The 18,216-nt window shown below is 35.6% G+C and overlaps 1 protein-coding gene across 3 annotated transcripts in view; it reads left to right on the top strand.

The window, feature by feature from the left end:
* IPO11 (importin 11) overlaps positions 1 to 18,216 on the top strand; it is a 200,547-nt gene that overhangs the window by 108,089 nt on the left and 74,242 nt on the right. For 2 of the 3 annotated variants that reach the window (XM_045285112.1, XM_045285111.1), the window contains exons 22-25: positions 5,482 to 5,558; positions 7,035 to 7,040; positions 9,295 to 9,374; positions 9,751 to 9,831. In XM_045285112.1, coding sequence (XP_045141047.1) covers positions 5,482 to 5,558; positions 7,035 to 7,040; positions 9,295 to 9,374; positions 9,751 to 9,831 — 244 coding nt within the window. The remainder of the gene's footprint in view (positions 1 to 5,481; positions 5,559 to 7,034; positions 7,041 to 9,294; positions 9,375 to 9,750; positions 9,832 to 18,216) is intronic. The other variant, XM_004703583.2, reaches the window with a different exon arrangement.

The following is an 18,216-nucleotide window of genomic DNA, read 5'->3' as shown; positions in this document are numbered from 1 at the left end:
CCTCCCTTACGAACCCTTGATAATTTATAAATTATTATTACTGTCCAACATCTCCCTTCACCCACTTTTCTGTTGTACATCCCCTAGGGAGGGGGTTATATGTAGATCCTTGTAATCAGTTCCCCCTTTCTACTCCACCCTCCCCATATTACCACTCTCACCACTGGCCCTGAAGGAATCATCCACCCTGGATTCCCTGTGTTTCCAGTTCCCATCTATACCAGTGTACATCCTCTGGTCTAGCCGGATTTGTAGGGTAGAATTGGGATCATGATAGTGGAGGGCTGGGGGTTGGTGGAGAGAAGCATTTAGGAACTAGAGGAAAGTTGTAAGTTCCATCGTTTGCTTGCTTTTTGTATGCTTGTTTTAGGGTGTGTTTTTCCTTTTCCTTTGACATGCAGTCTACAGAATTAGCTCATTGATATTTAGTCTTTTTCCTTAATATGAGAAACCTGGGGAAATTTAGAATATTTAAAGTTGCTTTCATTTTTAAACAGATTTTGAACAAAAGACTTCAGATGAACAGTTTTTATTTTTGGAAACCGTATGAGGTAATGGATGGTATGCACTGTTAATGATTATAAGCTTTACAACATTAAAAATAAAAACCTATTTGGCTCCTTTTGCTTCAACTAAGGAAATTATATCACTAAAAAAACCACTCAGATCAAACTGTTACTAAGGTAGATCACACTTTTGATATATTTAAAAACTCCTATCTTGATATTTTACTTAAAAAATTATTTTATTGGGGGCCTTGGATTTTATGACAATCCATCATCAGTTGTATAAGCACACTTGTACATGTTTCCATCAACATCTCCAAAACATTTCACTTGAGCCCTTGGTATCAGCTCCTCTTTTTGCCCCTCCCTCCCCTTCCACCCTTAGGAATCCTTGATCAATTATATATTTTTGTTGTTATTTTGTGTCGTACACTGTCTGATGTCTCCCTTCACCCATATTTCTGCTGTTTGTCTCCCTGGGGGTGTGGGTTATATATCCAACCTTGTGAGGGATCCCACCCTTCCCTTACCCTTATTACTCTTTAATTATATTTTTGATAAATGAATTGCATAAATGTTTTGTGATACTATAGGGTTTTGCATCTATTACATTTTAAAATGTTGTTAGTTTATGTTCATTCTTTGTATAGAATGGTTTCTATAATATGGAAACTATTCCCTGGAACATTCGCAAATCTAGTGATAAAGCCAACTGAAAGTGGAGCTTTAGTGGTAGGGAGGGGTCAGTTACAATTTTGATTACCATTCTCAGGTTACTTCTTGCTCTTAGTTTATATATAATTATTTCGGTTTTCAGTTTCTCTGTGTTACTTTTGGCAAGTAGCCCCTTATAACTTAAATATGTATGTTTTTGAAGTTTGCTTTTTTAATTATTATGAAAGAATTTGCTCTTTGATTTAAAATCCAGCATGCCTTCCCCTTTGTTCTTTTTAGTTTGGAGTTACTGCTTTTAACATTTATTGTCAGTGCATCTTCTATAAATGACTGCTTCTTTTCTTATTAAGTACTAGAACATGCACAGCTGTAAATTTGTCTTGGAGTATAACTGGCTATGTTCCAGGAATTTTGATATGCAATCTTCTATTTTTTATTTTGGTAGTAGCAGTAGGAGTTTTTAAATGACCTCTTTGACCCAACATTTTTTGATGCCATCAAATATTACCCAGATCTGTATGTGTTACATGACACTTATGACATGTGGCTTGTATAAATTTTAATAACTTATAGGCTCCATATTTGTAACACATTCACATGCAATAGTAATGATGATGTCTTCACAATAGAAGTCTACATGTTATCTATTCTTTTACCTTGTCAGTTGTATAATTCATCATTTTGCTTTCATCATAATACAGAATTATTAAAATCTCCCACTCAGTTTTATTTGTATCAGTGTGCCTTTTCACTGTTAACAGCTTTATATTTGAAAATAAAAATATTATTTACTACTGAAAAATTAGATGATTTTGCATATTAAATCATTCAGTAAATATCGAGAAAGTCAAATTTATTGCTACTTGTGTCTCAGTTCATGGAATGCATAAGTTGTTTCAAACACGTGCATTTAGGCATGTTCCTGAAATCGGTGGATGACTGCAGACAGGTGCTTTCAATAATACACTTACAGTCATTAGAGTGCCTTCCCACAAAATGTCCGATCAAGACAGTAATGTCTGAGTGGTTCTGCTGGGCTAGGTAAATTCAAAGCAGAGACATCAACTCAGGAGATTCTGACCACTGTGTGTTGGTAATCTTGATAGAATTTCTTGAAGGAGACAGCATGGTCACAGGGGCTTATTAGAAAGACGGTTTAAGAACATGGAAAACTGCATTGGTGAGTAAAAGACCAGGAATTCACAGTAATGTACCTGCCCATTCTCTAGGGTTGCAAGGACTATGCTCCATGAGTTTCATTGGGAAACCTCACTCCATTCACCCTAGAGCCATGATCTTGCTCCTGCCCCTTTAGACTATTTCGTTCCCCAAACCCAAAGAGTCATCAAAAGGAACATGCTTTGCTTTTCTCATGGATGCCACAGCTGTTATTTTAACATAGTGTAGATGAAAGAGCACAGAGTTCTTCGAGGAAGCTTAGACCAATGGAAACCCCACCGTCAGAAAGTGTAGGAACGGATGGAAGACAAGCCAAAAATCAATACCTTCATATTTTGCGATTGTTTCATAAAATTGTTTGATTTTGGAGCAATATTTCATTACTTATTCTCATAAAATGTAGTATTTGAAATATTTTTATGAAACTTGATGTGATGTAATATGTATATACTCGGACTAGTCCCTCTTCCCCTTGGGTTCTGTTGGAAGGACCCCTCATTGCACATTTGGTAAGCCTTGGTTTAAACTTGCTCAGAAGAAAGATGTGACAGTCTGTTCCCATCAATGCTGTAGCCTTAGAAACCTTGTGAGCAGTTGTATTGTATCCTGTAGAGCTACTATGAATCGGAAATGACTTGGTGGTGCTAACAGTAATGACAAAATTCTTTTGGATATAAAGTTTATCTGATATTAATATTGACATAGTTACTTTGTTAAGATTTGATCTAACGATTTTTGTTAAATTATCCACACTGAGTGTCTCTTTTTGCGTTTAGTGCTAGTCTTTCTCCTTTTCTGTGAAATGCCTGCTCATTTTTTATGTCCATTTTCCTCTTACTGACTTCTTTGTATATTATTCTTTTAGGTACTATTCCTTTTGCAATTTTATGTATTGTAGATAATTTTCCCCCAGTAGTTAACTTAATAAACAAAACAAAACAACTTCTTGGTAGTATCTGTCAGAAAACAAAATTATTAGCTGTAGTATAGTCAAATTTTATATCAATTAAAAAAGAATTTCTCTAACTTAAAGTCATAAAACTATCCTCTTAACATAAACTACGATGCTATATATGGTGTTCAGTGGCCTTTCCTTATTGGTCTCTAGAGCCTCGTCTGTCATATGAACAGCTTTCTGTTGTCTTTAGTGTGCTCCTATCCTCACCAGCTTGTCTCACACTAGATAGTGAACATTTAAGACAGCATTAAAGTCTAGTAACGGACTCTTTTGGTATTAATGACAGATACCTGGCAGCTAATATACACGGATGCAAAGTGAGTGTATCCCTGTCTGTGAAGGTTAATGTTACATGTCAGTTTGACTGGGCATTGATATTCGGTGATTTTATAGTTATGTAATTAATGATGTAGTCATCCTCCAATTTGTGATCTCATGTGGTCATTCTCCGTTTTCACATAACAACCTGGTCTTTGGGACCTCTGTTGATAAATATATGGATTTATACGAATGCTATTATCTGGTAAAGCAGGTATATCTTCTACTTGTTGATACACCTTTTTCTTAAGAAATTTCCTCTCTTTTCTCGGCCATTTGCCTGACACTTCCTTTTGAAATCGATATTTAAGTTCTCTGGAAAACCCTGTAGGAATTGCAGTTGCAGTTCGATCTGTTTTGTGTGACAGTTTAGAGAGAATGAACATCTTTATGATGTTGGTTTTTGTTTCCATACCTCCATAATGTTTCCATAGTGATGTCAATTATATAGATGCTAGCTGTTCTAGGTGTCTGCAAACTGTTGATTTCACTTAGATGTGCTTGGCTTATGGAAACAGTTGACCTTTATGTAATGATAACTGTTAAACTCTTATTCAAGTTAATCAGATAATTTGTCTATAGATTATCTCTCTTACGTCAAACATATTCTTAAAAAGGACTGTTTAACTATTTTCTTTTGCCATCCTTGTCTTTTACAGAACAATAAATAGATGTGAAAGTACTCATGAGAAGACAGGATTCTTTTTCTTTTAAAGACCCGAAACCTACATTTATTATATAAATAGAAGAAAACTTATAGCCTCTCCTTAACCCTTTAAAACCTTAATAACATCAGCATAATTTAAAATTTTTTATTGACATATAATTCACTTATCATATAATTCAATAGTTCATTCATAAAGAAAAGAGTTGTACAATCATCACCATAATCCATTTTAGTGCTTTTGGTTTTTGGAAAGAGCTTTCAACATATTACTAAACATGTTTGCTATGGGTGGTTGATAGATACCCTCTGACCAGGTTAAAAAAGTTCCTTTTTATTAATAATCTTTTAAGAATATTTATTATGATTGAGCGCCTAATTTTGACAGTAGACCCTTTAGACAGTAGACGCTTTAACTTACTCCTTTATCTTATAACTGTTGTCACAATCATGATTTTCCCAAAGCCTTTTTATAGCGTGGTGGGGGTGGTAGATACTTAGGTAGCTATTCATTTGTGTGATAAACTAAAACCTACGGCCATTGGAATGGTTCTGGTTTGTAGCAGTCCTGTGCAGGATTTCCAAGACTTTACATCTTTATGGAGTAGACAGCTTCATTTTAGTCTTGGCAATACGGCTGGTGAGTTTGAACCATCTACCTTGTGGTTAACAGCTCAACACTTAACCCATAGTGCTACCAGAAACCACAGCCTATGAATATTTTTTATGCATTTATTGTTTCACATTGGTTACATTGTGAGTGAGATTGCTTGTAATTGGCCTTTGTTATATTTAAAATTCATATTTATTGAGCTTGCAGAATATGTAGTTTTACTTAATTAGTCCAATTTTTCATCAAAGACAAATCAATGAAATGTGGCAGAAACATTTTTAAGAAAATCAGAACAGTGAAATGATGTTTCTTTGTCCTTGATTAATCCAAAATAATCATACTTTTATCTTTGTTATCATAATCTTAGTATTATATATAATTTTTGGCTATGTGCACAGAAACAGGATTACATCACTTACAGGTAGGTTTTTAAGTTTTGATGAATCTTGTAATAGAACATTTTTATAACTTTCTGTCTTTTCCACTTGCCTTTATTTCTTCATTTGAGACGACTTTTATATGTTAATGTCCCGGAAGTGTGACTTAATCACTTATTTTTCCTTTGCAGGTTGGTGACATTGGAAAACAGCCCATGTATAACACCAGAGTTACTTCGAATATTTCAGAATATGTCGCCACTTCTTGGTATGTGTAAAAGCATACCTTAGTGATGTTTGTGAATGTAATCTTCATTTGAGGGCATTATAACTGGTTTTAAATTACAGCGTCTTGTTTTTTGTTAAGTCCTGGATTACTGATTAAAGCTTGAATAATATTACAATTTTAGAGTTTTTAAAATATACCTCGGGCATCATTTCTGCTTATTAAAGAAAGAAGCCTTAAGTGTAACTGATTCTGGCTTATCACCCCATCTGGCAGAGTAGAACTGTGCTTCCCAGCGCTTCAGAGGGTGATGCCTTTCCTTCTTCTGAGGGGTATTTGGGTGGACTTGAACTTACACCATTGTGAGTTGGAGCTGAACACAGTAACAGTTTGTACCGCACAGAGACCAGGGATCCTTGCTTATTAAAGGATGAGCACTAACGTGTATTACCTTGTGGGAAAATTTGTAATAAAAACAAAACAAAACAAAACAAAATTATGAATTAACCTCCAGCTTTTTTTAGTAATGCTTCTGTGTATGTTGACAGTTCTGTAAGTGCCCTGGCAGACTATATTGTGGAACTGTTTATATATACCAAGATTTTGTCCAGCTTCTTTTACAAAATAATTTTATAAACCATTATTCACAAATATGCTTTACACATATTTTTCTGATTTAGCTAAGGACTCACCATGATTAAATATTAGGATATTAAATCTATTGTTATTGAAGTATTAGTTACATATGAACTGTAACAATTGTGAAGTCAAATGCTTTATAAGCAGTAGGTTGAGATATGAAGCCCAGAAATAAGAATAGTCTTAATCTTCTTGGATGAGATCGAGTTAAATTCATTTTGCCCCTGTGCACATGTATTCTGATGAGTATTAAAAGAAAGGCAATGCTTTTCTGTTACATGTCAGCTGACATTCACAAGGGAGTCGTTATTTAAAAGTTTATTTTTATAATTTGTTTCTAGAATTGTTTTTTTATTTTACCACTGTAGGTGCACATATAAACTAATGGAGGATTTAAAAATTACATATAATACCAGTTATTGCCCTTTTACCGCTTTTCTTCTTGCAAAATCCTACCTTCTTTTATTGTTTAATAATAAAGACTATTAAAATGTATTCCATTCAGAGCCCTGATATGTCGAGCCTCATCCATGAAGCATCTCTAATTCCTTCATTGAAATATTGGGCATACTAATAATTATCATGAGAGAGTATTTAGGTAGGAAAGCCTACGGGGAAAAAAGACAATTATTATGGCAATATCTAAAGACTTTTGTGTGAGAACTTATTTGTTGTGATGAACTTTATTAGCAGCAGAAATATTACTGAGGTTTGATGATGTACCAAAAAAGTAGACTCACACTTTGAAAGTAAATGTGGTCTAAAAACAGTTTCAACTGATAAAAAAAAATTTTCCTCTCATTTGTTGGATGACCATGGTGGCTGGATTATGTCCCTCACATTTTCTGAGTTTTTCTCTTCTTCTGCTCCATTCCTCAGAATCAGGTGAGATGTCAAATAATACAAAATACCCATTTGTTTTCCCATAAAGAGATATTTGTTATTTACCATTCAGCATCTCCATAAAACAAACAAGCAAAACCTTCGAAGATATAGTCAGTGGCAGTAGGCCAGTCACTTAGCACCACTCTTGGTAGAAAAAGTGAATTTTGTGCCTCTCCGTTATCATAGAGGAAGAGAAGACTAGGATATAGTCTGTTGCTTTCCTTTTTTCTCTAGTGACGACCTTTCCAGTTTTTGTTTTTCTAACTTGGAGACCACATACAATGGCATCTTAAGTAACCTATAGTATTTTTTAGTTCTCTCAGGTAGATAGGTTCACTATCTTGTTAGTCTTGTACAGGGGAGCAAAACCAAAGCAGAAGCACTGCCAGCGATTGGACCCTGTCTCATTGGCGCCTGTAGGGCAGAGCAGAACTGGGTTGCTGAGACCATTCCTCTTTATGAAAACAGAAAGCCTCATCTTTCTCCCAAGGAGTAGCCATTGGGTTTGAACTGCTGACCTTGCAGTTAGCACCAATGTGTAGCCTACTAAGTCACCAGCACTCACTCTTCTAGAGTGGCTTTACTTTACTTTTGTATTCCATCCCAAATTCAGCATGCTTTGGCTCTATAGTGTAAAATTCTCATAGCTATGGGAGAGGGATTTAGGAGCCAGAAGGAAGAGATTTAAACAAACATAAAAGCAAAGAATAGAACTGCAGTATAACTTTAAGGAACTACTTTTATTGTAGATTTTAGTAATGGCTTTAGTATAGTTTGTATTTTTCATATCTGATAGTGTTTTTGGTGAAAGTTCACACAGCAAGTTAGGTTTCATTGAACAATTATTATAGAGATTGTTCAGAGATACTGGTTACATTGCTCACAATGTTTTAACATCCTCATTATTTTCCTTTTAGATGTTTCCCTTCATGTGATCTGGTTTCCCCTTACTCTTTCATCTTTACTTTGCAGTAATTGTTGACCATTCTCTAGTATGGTTTTTATCATTAAAAGCTTTGTATTTGATGTGTAGTCTTTGTCAAATCAATATTCTGCCAGCATTTATGTGTTTAGAATATCTGACATATCCTAAGCTTCCTTTTACTGTTTTGCTCTTATGCTTTTTACTACTGTGGTCACTATTACTAGTGTTTTAATATTGCTTGTATTTTAAAAGTACTCAGTGTTGATTTTAGGGTTTTATTCTATATAACTTTTGGGAATCATTTCTGCTTATTGAAAGAAGCAATAACTAACTAATTTTGACCCTTTGGATTAGTTACTTAGTTGGAACCAAGAATTAATGAAATTTCAACCTAATATTATATTGATATAAACTTTTTAATTATGGAAAGGTTAAAATTTTTCAAATTTTTATAAATAGTATTAATAAATTAATCAGATGGCAGGTTATATCTGAAGAGCATATTGTTTTACTTCTTTAGGTTATAAATTAGGTAAGAACTCAGGATCTAGATTAGTATTTAGCCAGAAAATAATTTTTCTAATGTCCCAGTACATTGTATAGAATTTCTAAATTATTATCAGCCAAAAATGTGTACATAAATGATTTCTTGGATCATATTTTGATCTATGAAATCAATATAGTGTTGGTATTCTTTTGTGATACTCCATTAGTCATAAAATGTCAAATACCATTGCGTCATCAGTTGATTGTGTTCAAGATATTATATATTTTGTACTTCAAAAGAGTTCCTAGTCATATGCTATTTTAGTGATAAATGTTTTTAGACCTCTAATGTGCACGTTTAAAAATAAAAATTGAAGGACAAAAATCTAAGAATCCAGAATGTTCAAATACAGAATGATATTTGAGGGAAGGTATATACTAAATCATTTCATAAGTTAGGATATCATGCTCAGTGTCAGCTCAGCAGTACGCGCTCACTGAGTTAACTCCCAACCGTATGTAAGAGTATGATAATAGGGTTCATTCTCATGTTACCTACTGTGTTAGCAATAATAATTTAATTTGAGAGAAAAAGCTGGATCATAAGACTACTTAGATTTATTTTGGGGAAAGGATGAGAAGGGAGCTTGATACTGTTTTTCCAAGTGTTTTAACCTAATTGAGAAGGTTAGAAAAACTTAGTGTCGAGACCAGTGTGTATACCCTATGCATTTGAGAAACACAAAAATTTTTAAAAGATTTATAATTTAGAGTTATAAATAAATCATTTAAGCAGTGAGTTAACTTGCACCCCACCCCTTTTAAAATTTATTATTTTGGCAGAACTAAGTTCAGAAAATCTCAGAACCTGCTTTAAGATCATCAATGGTTATATCTTTTTGTCATCAACAGAATTTTTACAGGTACGTTGTAGTATTTCCTTTGTAAGAGTAATACATTTATTATTTTGATTCTACTTTGAAATCAGTGTCTGCCTTTTCAAAATTTAAGATTTGTATGTTACTTTAATGAAAAAATAAAACTTTGACCACTATTGTTCTTTCACTGCAGTGCAGATGTAATGCTGTTCTCTGACTTATTACTAACATACAAAATGTGCTCTAATAAAAATCAGTGTAGTTTTATAATATGTAATCTTTTTAACTTTTTCTAAAATTAGATTTAAATCTTTGTATGCATAGTATATAAGTCTCAAAGAGATAATGAGTTTCAGGTCAGATTTTATGCTATTTGATATGCATAAATTTATATGTCTATTGCTTTTTGATTGATTTTCAGACATATGCAATAGGTTTATGTCAGTCCTTTTGTGAGCTATTGAAGGAAATTACTACAGAAGGTCAAGTTCAAGTGCTCAAGGTAATTGTAATTTTTTAAAATACAAATTGTTACAGATTTTCTCTTTGCCTTTTGTAAGGTCAGAGCTGCATTTGCGTTTGGATAAAGATTAGCAGGAGAAAGAGATGAGACAGTTAGCGACAGGACATTTTGGCCGTGTCCAGTTGTACTGCCTCTAGGGAAGCAGCGGTGGTTTAGAGAAAGACTTCTCACCTTCCGAGTGGGAGATCTGGATGCAGTTCTTGACCAGTCAGTGCGCTCCAAGCCCAGCTGCCGGATTTCTGTCAGTGGAGACTTGTGTGCCACTATGATGCTGAGCAGATGTCAGTGGAGCTTCACACTCAGTCGGTCTTTGAAGAAAGACCTGGCCATGCAAGTGGTAACCTGTGGTTTCCAATGATCTGAAGCACTCTACTACTTAGGAGAGGATGATACTTGTATATAAAGTAAAAGTAAGAAAGCATACACCTTCGGATTTACATTTTCAGTCATTAAGAATGCAAATATGCAGAAACAATTATGTTGTAGTGATCTGGATTATAGCACAGTTGTAATAATTATATCTAGGTATGGGAATGAAAACATTTTATGCCCCCTTTTTCACACTTAGAACTAAGGAGTTTTTTAGAATGGGTGCATACAGCAGTCTTCCAGCCCTTAAATTGTTTGGTTCTAAGGCCAGATTGCATGTGAGTAGTCCAGATAGTGTATATGACAGACCCTGTGAGGAGTGCTGGCCACTCTTGGGAGGACTCTTCAGACAGGATCTTCCAGACTTTATCCTTGGAGAAAGTCGTCCAAAGTAGGAGACAGTGTTCTAAATGGAAGAGATGGTAAAACAGATTCCAGTTTGTCCTATGCCTTGGAGTGCATGTGTAGCTTTACTATTTATACAGCTTTCGAGTACTCTTTTCATTTAAATTTCCTCATCTGTTTTAAGGGGTTATATGAAATATTTAATGATTTATAATTATGTATACTCTGAAATTCTCTGGGTTAACTTATCTACATAGTCTAAGTGATTAAGAAACCGAGGTTATATCTCATATGGAAAACCTCCCAGACAAAATTTGAATTGAAAGTGTTTTATTTTTGCTTTTTGTGCAACATTATTAGTAAAGTAATTGAAGATTACTTGCTTGTACTAAATTAATTTGGACAGACATTGTGAAAAAAATAGTTTTTAAAGAAGTAACTTTTTAAGAATATGTCTAAGGAGAATGTTTATTTCCTTTTAGGTAGTTGCTTTTAATTCTGTGCTCAGAATAATTAGAGGCAGTGTAAGTAGCACAGCAGTTAAAAGTCAACCTCTTGAAGCTGTGTTAATATGTTCCTTCTTTTGTTATGTGAAACCCAGGATTCATGAACCTATAGGGACAGCAAGTAGAATAAGAGGTTGGAGAGGAGGGGGTTCAGTGGTGGGGGTGGGATAAAAGGGAGACAATGTCAAGGAGACCATGTAGAAAAAGAGTGTTTAGAAACTGATTGTGGTAGCAAGTGTACAATTCTACTCGACATGATTGAAATGTGGAAAGATGTGATATATTCATTAAATCCCAACTAATAATAATAATAATAGACTGAAACAAGACTACTAGAGCAAGGATATTGCCTGGTACTTTACAGCTGTGTGATTGGACAACTTAATTCACTCTTTGTCTTCATCTTTCCGTTGTCAAATGTGGATGATGATTCTTTTATTTTCTGTCATTGATATGAGGATTACATGAGTTTATATAATATTCTAAGGACAAGATCTAATATGCAATAAGCTAACAGCAGTGTTTGCTATTTTTCTCTAATTATATAATCTACTTGAGGGAAGTAATACATTTTTAAAAACTTTTCATGATGGATTAAGTGCAGGTTTACAGAGCAGATACTCAGTTTTATAGTCAACAGCAGATACACATTTTGTTCCAGTGCAGTCTACTGCTATTCCCTCAGTGACACTGTCAGTTAATTCTACTTCCTCTCTGTTTCCTGTTTCCTTCCCTTATTCTTCCCTAGCCTTCTCTACTTTTCCCTTGGGTAAAAGAGTCTTAAGTGGTTGTTTATTCTAACATGGGGTGAGTTCAGTTCCAGAACCGGAGGGTTTCCACCAATATCTGTCCAACAAATAAACCTGGTCTCTTTTATAATCTTATATTTTGTTTAAGTTTTTCTTCCACTTTATCCACGACCTTATAACGAGCTGCCTTTCAAAGCATTTGGTAGCACTAGCTGGGCACCATCTAGTTTTTCTGGTGTTGGTCAAAGAAGCTCGTGTTTGTTTGTTCTCATAGTCCATTGGGCAAAATGTTTTTGTATCTCTTTTGATTTTCATTGGAACCTAAATGATTTATTAGGTTACGAATATCTTAAACTATGGGAACATAAGCCGAACCAACTTGTTCCATCTCATGCTTTGGCCATTAAAAAAAAAAAGGTGCTTATTTAAAATAAAAAATAAATCAACCCACTGCCATTTTGTTGGTTCTGAATCATAGCAACCTTACACAGAGTTTCTGAAGCCATACATTTTTACAGGGCAGATAGCTTCCTTTTTCTCCTATGGAGCAGCTGGAGGGTTTGAACCACTCATCTTGCCTTTAGCAGTCCAAAGCTTACTTGACAGAGCCACCAGAGCTCCTTAGTGCCATTAAGCAGGTGACTTACACACTGATAAATCTTTATCTTTGTATCTCTGCAGGCTCTGTAATATGAATTATATTGTTTCTTTTTTCTCAGAATAACAATCGTGTGAAGGTTTTTATTTTGGAAAATCCCAAACTTACATATGTCACTGTGTATACTATGTTGTATATACAGTGCCTGTATAGCACTGTGTACTATATAACACTGCCCTTACCATTCTACTAGGGAACAGACCTTGTTTCTATTTTTCATTTTTAAGTAAGAGGGTGATGTCATTATTTTTCCCATTAGTTGTATCTTGATTTTTTGTGACTGATTCAGTACACAACTAATCGTCAATCAAATATATTTGTCAAGTATTTATAACACTTAACACAATTTATAGATGAAACAATTTCTCTGTATAAATGCCAACAGAAGGCCATTAGGGTGCACACAGTTCGTTAAAAACTTGCTCTCCAAAAAAAAAAAAAACTTGCTCTCTGATAACATGTGTTTAAGACTATTTTTTTTGTTATTGATTTAGCTACACCTTTACATTTGGTTTAAAATAACAGAAGCTAGAGTTTATTTAGTAAATGGATGCGGAATACTATGAATAGAACAGTTATTGATATATTATTTGTGTTTTCATATAAAGAATATTTTAGGACTAGGGTTTCATTTCATGCCATTGCATGAAGTCTAAGAAAACAGTCCATTTGTGTCTTTGTGAATATTCTCAGTTCCAATGTCACTGTATATATTGCAATGTATACAGTACACACTGAATATATATGTGATTACTATATAACATTTAAAGTATATTTTTGAGTAAATGTCACTGTAATACTAATTTCTGAAGTGTGTGGAAGTTACTTTCTTTGTTCTTTGAAGCAGAAAATTACAGTGTTATGAGAATTGGAGATACTAGTATAGATGTTTCAGATTTAATGGTTTAGAACAAAAACAGGCTTTTATTATACTCTGTGAGTCTTAGCAAGTTATCTAGATGAGTACACATTTAAAATACACAGATTTCAACTTGTAATGCTTTCTTTATTATGACTTTGTCGACATGCATATATATTGCTTTGAGTGAAAATCTTTTTTATTCCTAAAGTTATTTCAAGTAGCATAGTGCCAAGTTTATTTCATTCACTGTAATAGGCTTATTTAATATGGCACAAATACAGTGAACCCTCGCCACTTCGCGCTTCAACTTCCGCGGCTTCACTCTATCGCGGTTTTTGCGTAACAGCGCGTGCTCTGTCATTACTGCCACTGATTGGCTCATACTGCACACGTTTGATGCCATAAATAATATAATAAATAATAAATGATAATTGTAACATCCAAAATGTTTTACTGTATTTTCCCTTTTTCGTTTAATAAATTGGGTAATACGAGTGTAATGGTGACTAAAGGGTGTTTTTTCATGTCCTCTATGCTCTAACTACGAAAATATTTGATTTACAAATAAGGAATCCTACTTCGCGGAATTTCATTTATCACGGTAGGGTCCAGAACCGACTAACTGCGATAAACGAGGGTTCACTGTACTTTGAAGGTGTCATTTTTCCGTGATAGTAGTAATAGGGTATACTTTGCCTTTGCTGTGTGCTACATGAGGAGCCTTGGTGGTGCAGGAATCATGTTCCCAGTTGCTAAGTGCATGGTGGGCAGTTCTCTGTTAGCCCACTGAGCTAGTGGGCGAAAGATATGACAGTCCATTGCGGTAAAGATTTATAGCTTTGCGAACCCTATGGCCAGTTCTCCTCTGCCCCTGTTGGAATTGGCTCAGGGGAAGCAGGTTTGGCTTGTGTGTTACATAGTTTCTAAGCACAGAGCATGTAGGTTTCATTTAATTTTTGCATCAACCTATTGGGAGAGTAGTCATCCCGTGACTCTCTCTCCCACCCCCATCTTCCACCCCCAGGTTTTCAGAAACCCAGCACTTCTTACTTCAAAGTTTCTATTTACATTAGTCGAAATGTAAGTGAAGAAAATAATGCTTGAGTGTTAACACAAGCACAAAACTTTTGCGTTTGAAATAGGATTTACAAACACTATCTATACAAGTATATTTTCAAAATAGAAGGATTCAAATTAAATTTCAAAAGATTTATTTATAATAGCAAAATACTGAACAAGAATGATTAGCAATAGGTGACTGAGTTGAATGAATGCATTACAGCTTAGTCAGCCATGCCTTAGAGTTCCATGCCATTTCAAAAATGAAAGAGAAACAACCCTACCTACAGATTTAAAGTAATTTCCAAGTTGCAGAGCAGTCTTGAGTTTTCTTCTGTTCAAAGTAAGTGTGTGTGTGTGTGTGTGTGTGTGTACAAGGGGCACACGGGTGCTTAAGTAGATTAAAGTTGTGGGGGCACAACATACCAAGTAAGCAGTAATATAGAGACAGCAGGAGTGGCAATATCTCACGCACACAAATTATAAGACAAGAAAGTCAAAATGTATTAGGAGACAAAGAAGGACAATTTGTACATACCACTTTTTGATGATGGATCAGTCAGTTTTATAAAGAAATAGACCTGTGTAATATTACCCATTTGGACCTAACATGAGCACACCCCTCAACAGTAGCATGGTAGACACTTTACTTCATTGCACCATGTATCTGGTACAGACTATTTTTGGACACAAAGTAAATTTCAGTAACTTTTAAAGGCTTGATACATCTTAACTTTTAAAGGCTTGATACATCTAATCTGACCATAATAGAATGATGCTAGAAATCAGCAACAAGAATAAGGAAAGCTAAATAATCTTATGGAAACTAAATACTTAAAATTTCAAAGCCAATGGATTATTAAATCAGAAGTGAAATAAAAAGATTCTAGGAATCTTAAAAATGTAGTAGAAGAAATAGGTTTATAAGCAAATGTGGTGAAGAGAGCAGATGGTGCCTGACCATCAAAAGATACAGCATCTGGTGTCTTAAAGGCTTGAAGTTAAACAAGTGGCCATCTAGTAGAGAAGCAAATAAGCACGCATGGAAGAAGCACGCTATCCTGTGTGTTATGAGATGTCAACAGGATCAAGCATCAGGTATAAAAAGATCCCAAACAAACAACTATATCATTGTGAAAGAGGGAGGTTGAAGTGGAGACCCAAAGCCAATCTGCAGATAATCGGATATCCCCCAACAGAAGTAGTATAAGGAAGGGGTAATTCAACCAAGGTGTAGTATAGCAACGACAAGTCACACATCATTCTTCTAGTTCTGAATACCCCCCCTCCCCCCCACCATGATGTAGTTCTAACTTACAAGTCTGACTAGACCGGAGAACACATATTGGTATAGATAAGAGCTCTTGACACATGGAATTCAGGAGAGATAAACCCCTCAGGAGCAGTTATGGGAGTAGCGATATCGTGAGGGTAGAGGGATGGTCAGGGAGGGGGAAGGATGAAAAAGAGGGAATCCATCACAAGACTGAATATTTATAGCCCCGTGCCTCCTGAAGGGGATGAATAACAGAAATGTGGGTGAAGGGAGACAGTAAGATATGAAATAATATATAATTGATCAAGGACACATGAGGGTGGGGAAAAAAGAGCTTATACTAAGGGGTCCAGTAGAAAATGTGGAAATTATGATGGGAACATATATATATAAATATGCTTAATACAATTGATGTATAGAATATTATAAGCTGTGAGATCCCCCCAATAAAGTGATTTAAACAATAAAATAATAAAAGCAACCCAGTTTGGGTCTTTCTAGGATGCCAAAACTGTGTGGTCTAAATTAAAGAGCATCGAATTCTTCAAGGAAGCGTAGAGAAAGGGAAACATTGCATTCAGAAGTACATTGACCTATATAAGGGAATGTCAAGAAACAGTAGCTTCACATTTTGGTATATTTGCTTAATAAAGGTTTCTACAATTCTATAAAAAAATGCAGTTGAAGATGTAAAAATTATTAATTTTATTGAGTCTTGATCCTAGAATACACACCTTCTTCATAGCCTGTGTGACGAAATGGGAGGGATATTTACTGAGCTTTGCTGCAGACCCAAATGTTAATTGCAGAAAAGCCCTGTGGGATTGAGTTATGAGTTGACTTAACCACTTTTTTCACAGACTAATTTTGTTGAGAGAATGACTACTTTAAAAAAAAGTCTGACTCATAGCCATCCTGTAGGAAAGGGTAGAACTGCCTGGATGGGCTTCTGAGAGCGTAACTCTCTTTGACATTGGGAACACGTGGATTCTTTTTTTTTCTTTTTTAAACATTAGGGGCTCACACAACTGTCATCGCAATCCATACACACATCAACTGTGCAAAGCGCATTTGTACATCAGTCTCAAAACATTTTCTCTACGTGGATTCTTTTACATACTGAGAATAGAAAGTTTACTTGTTTGGAAACTTTGGCATCAGAGCGAAATTGGATGGTGCCTGGCTACCGTTACTGAATGCTTTGATCAGCGAGTTCATACGGGATTCAAGTCAATGGGGAGCTGCTCCTATAGTTCAGGCTTTCTGCAGCTCTCGAGGCTGGTGATGCTCTCTACTGTCCCGAAAGAGCTTGGAAATTCTGTCCAGTAGTCTTACTGTTTTTATATTAGCATATATGACAGTAGATAGAAGCAAATAAGCTAAACTAATTTAGATCTGAGGTTTTTCAGTCTAAGAAAAAGATGCAAATCTTTTTAAATCTAGGGAATTAAGTTGTATAATCTTAAATTTTATTGGGTCACTTTATGTTACATACTTAGCACGAAAGCAATGCCTTTCTGAATGTTGGCTATGCTGAAGATGACCTAGTTACTATTAAGTGCCCTGAGTCAGTTCCGATCCATAGCAACCCTATGTATAATAGAATGAAACATGCTCCATTGCCATCCTCTGTAGTATGAGGTGGGGTGGAGAGGTCAGCCCCCACCACTGACCACGAGTTCAGTAAGCACAATTGTACAGTTGAGATATATAAATATTAAAGTCACCGAGAGCATGAGCGGTAGAAGAGTCAAACAATGGTGTCAGACACATTTTATGGTAGCATTGCTCACCTCAGCCCCGCTTGGTGGTCCACGTGGAGAGAGGGGGAAGGGAAGGAGGACAAGGGAACAAGGGAGCTAGGAGAGGATGGGAGAGGAGAGGGGGAAGAGAAGAGGCCAGGGAGGGAGAGAGACCGAGAGACCTCTATTGCTAACCCAGGCTTATATACCTTTTGGGAGCGTGCAAGCCCACTAATTACAGGTAAAGACATGCGTCACAGGAAGGGGTTGCACTATAGGCAACACAGTAATGAGAGGGGGTGGTCTAGGGACATACATGCAATAGGAAGAGGAGGGATTAGGGGTATATATGTGACAAGGTGGGCGGATCCTAGATTAAGGATGGCAGTTTAACTTTGACCTGTTCTCTGGATCTCCATAGGAACTCTACCTACAGGAACCAAGCTAATGGTTGCAAGCTTCAGGGAGAAATAGTCCAGTGTCCCCAGCAGCAGGGAGCAGGCCTACCCGTCAGGGAGGTTGTCTGTTAGCCTCTGACCTCCCCCCACAATCCTCACAATTACTAGGTTTGAGCCCATTGTTGCAGACAGTGTAGGTCCATCTCATTGAGGATCTTTTTCTTGTACACTGACCCTCTATTTAATAAATATGATGTCTTTTTCCTGGGGTCGTTTTTCTTCATACCATGTCCAAAGCATGTCTTGCTGTCATTTCTACTAAGGAGCATTCTGGTTGTATTTCTTCAAGTACTGATTTGTTTGTTCTTTTTTTTTTTTTCTTTTTTAACATTTTATTAGG

This window comes from Echinops telfairi, unplaced genomic scaffold (assembly GCF_000313985.2).
Source record: "Echinops telfairi isolate 266 unplaced genomic scaffold, ASM31398v2 ScPeMD7_7469;HRSCAF=8507_1, whole genome shotgun sequence".
Taxonomy (NCBI): Eukaryota; Metazoa; Chordata; class Mammalia; order Afrosoricida; family Tenrecidae; genus Echinops; species Echinops telfairi.
The sequence above is the reverse complement of the archived record's forward strand: the minus strand, read 5'-3'. Positions and strand labels throughout refer to the sequence as shown.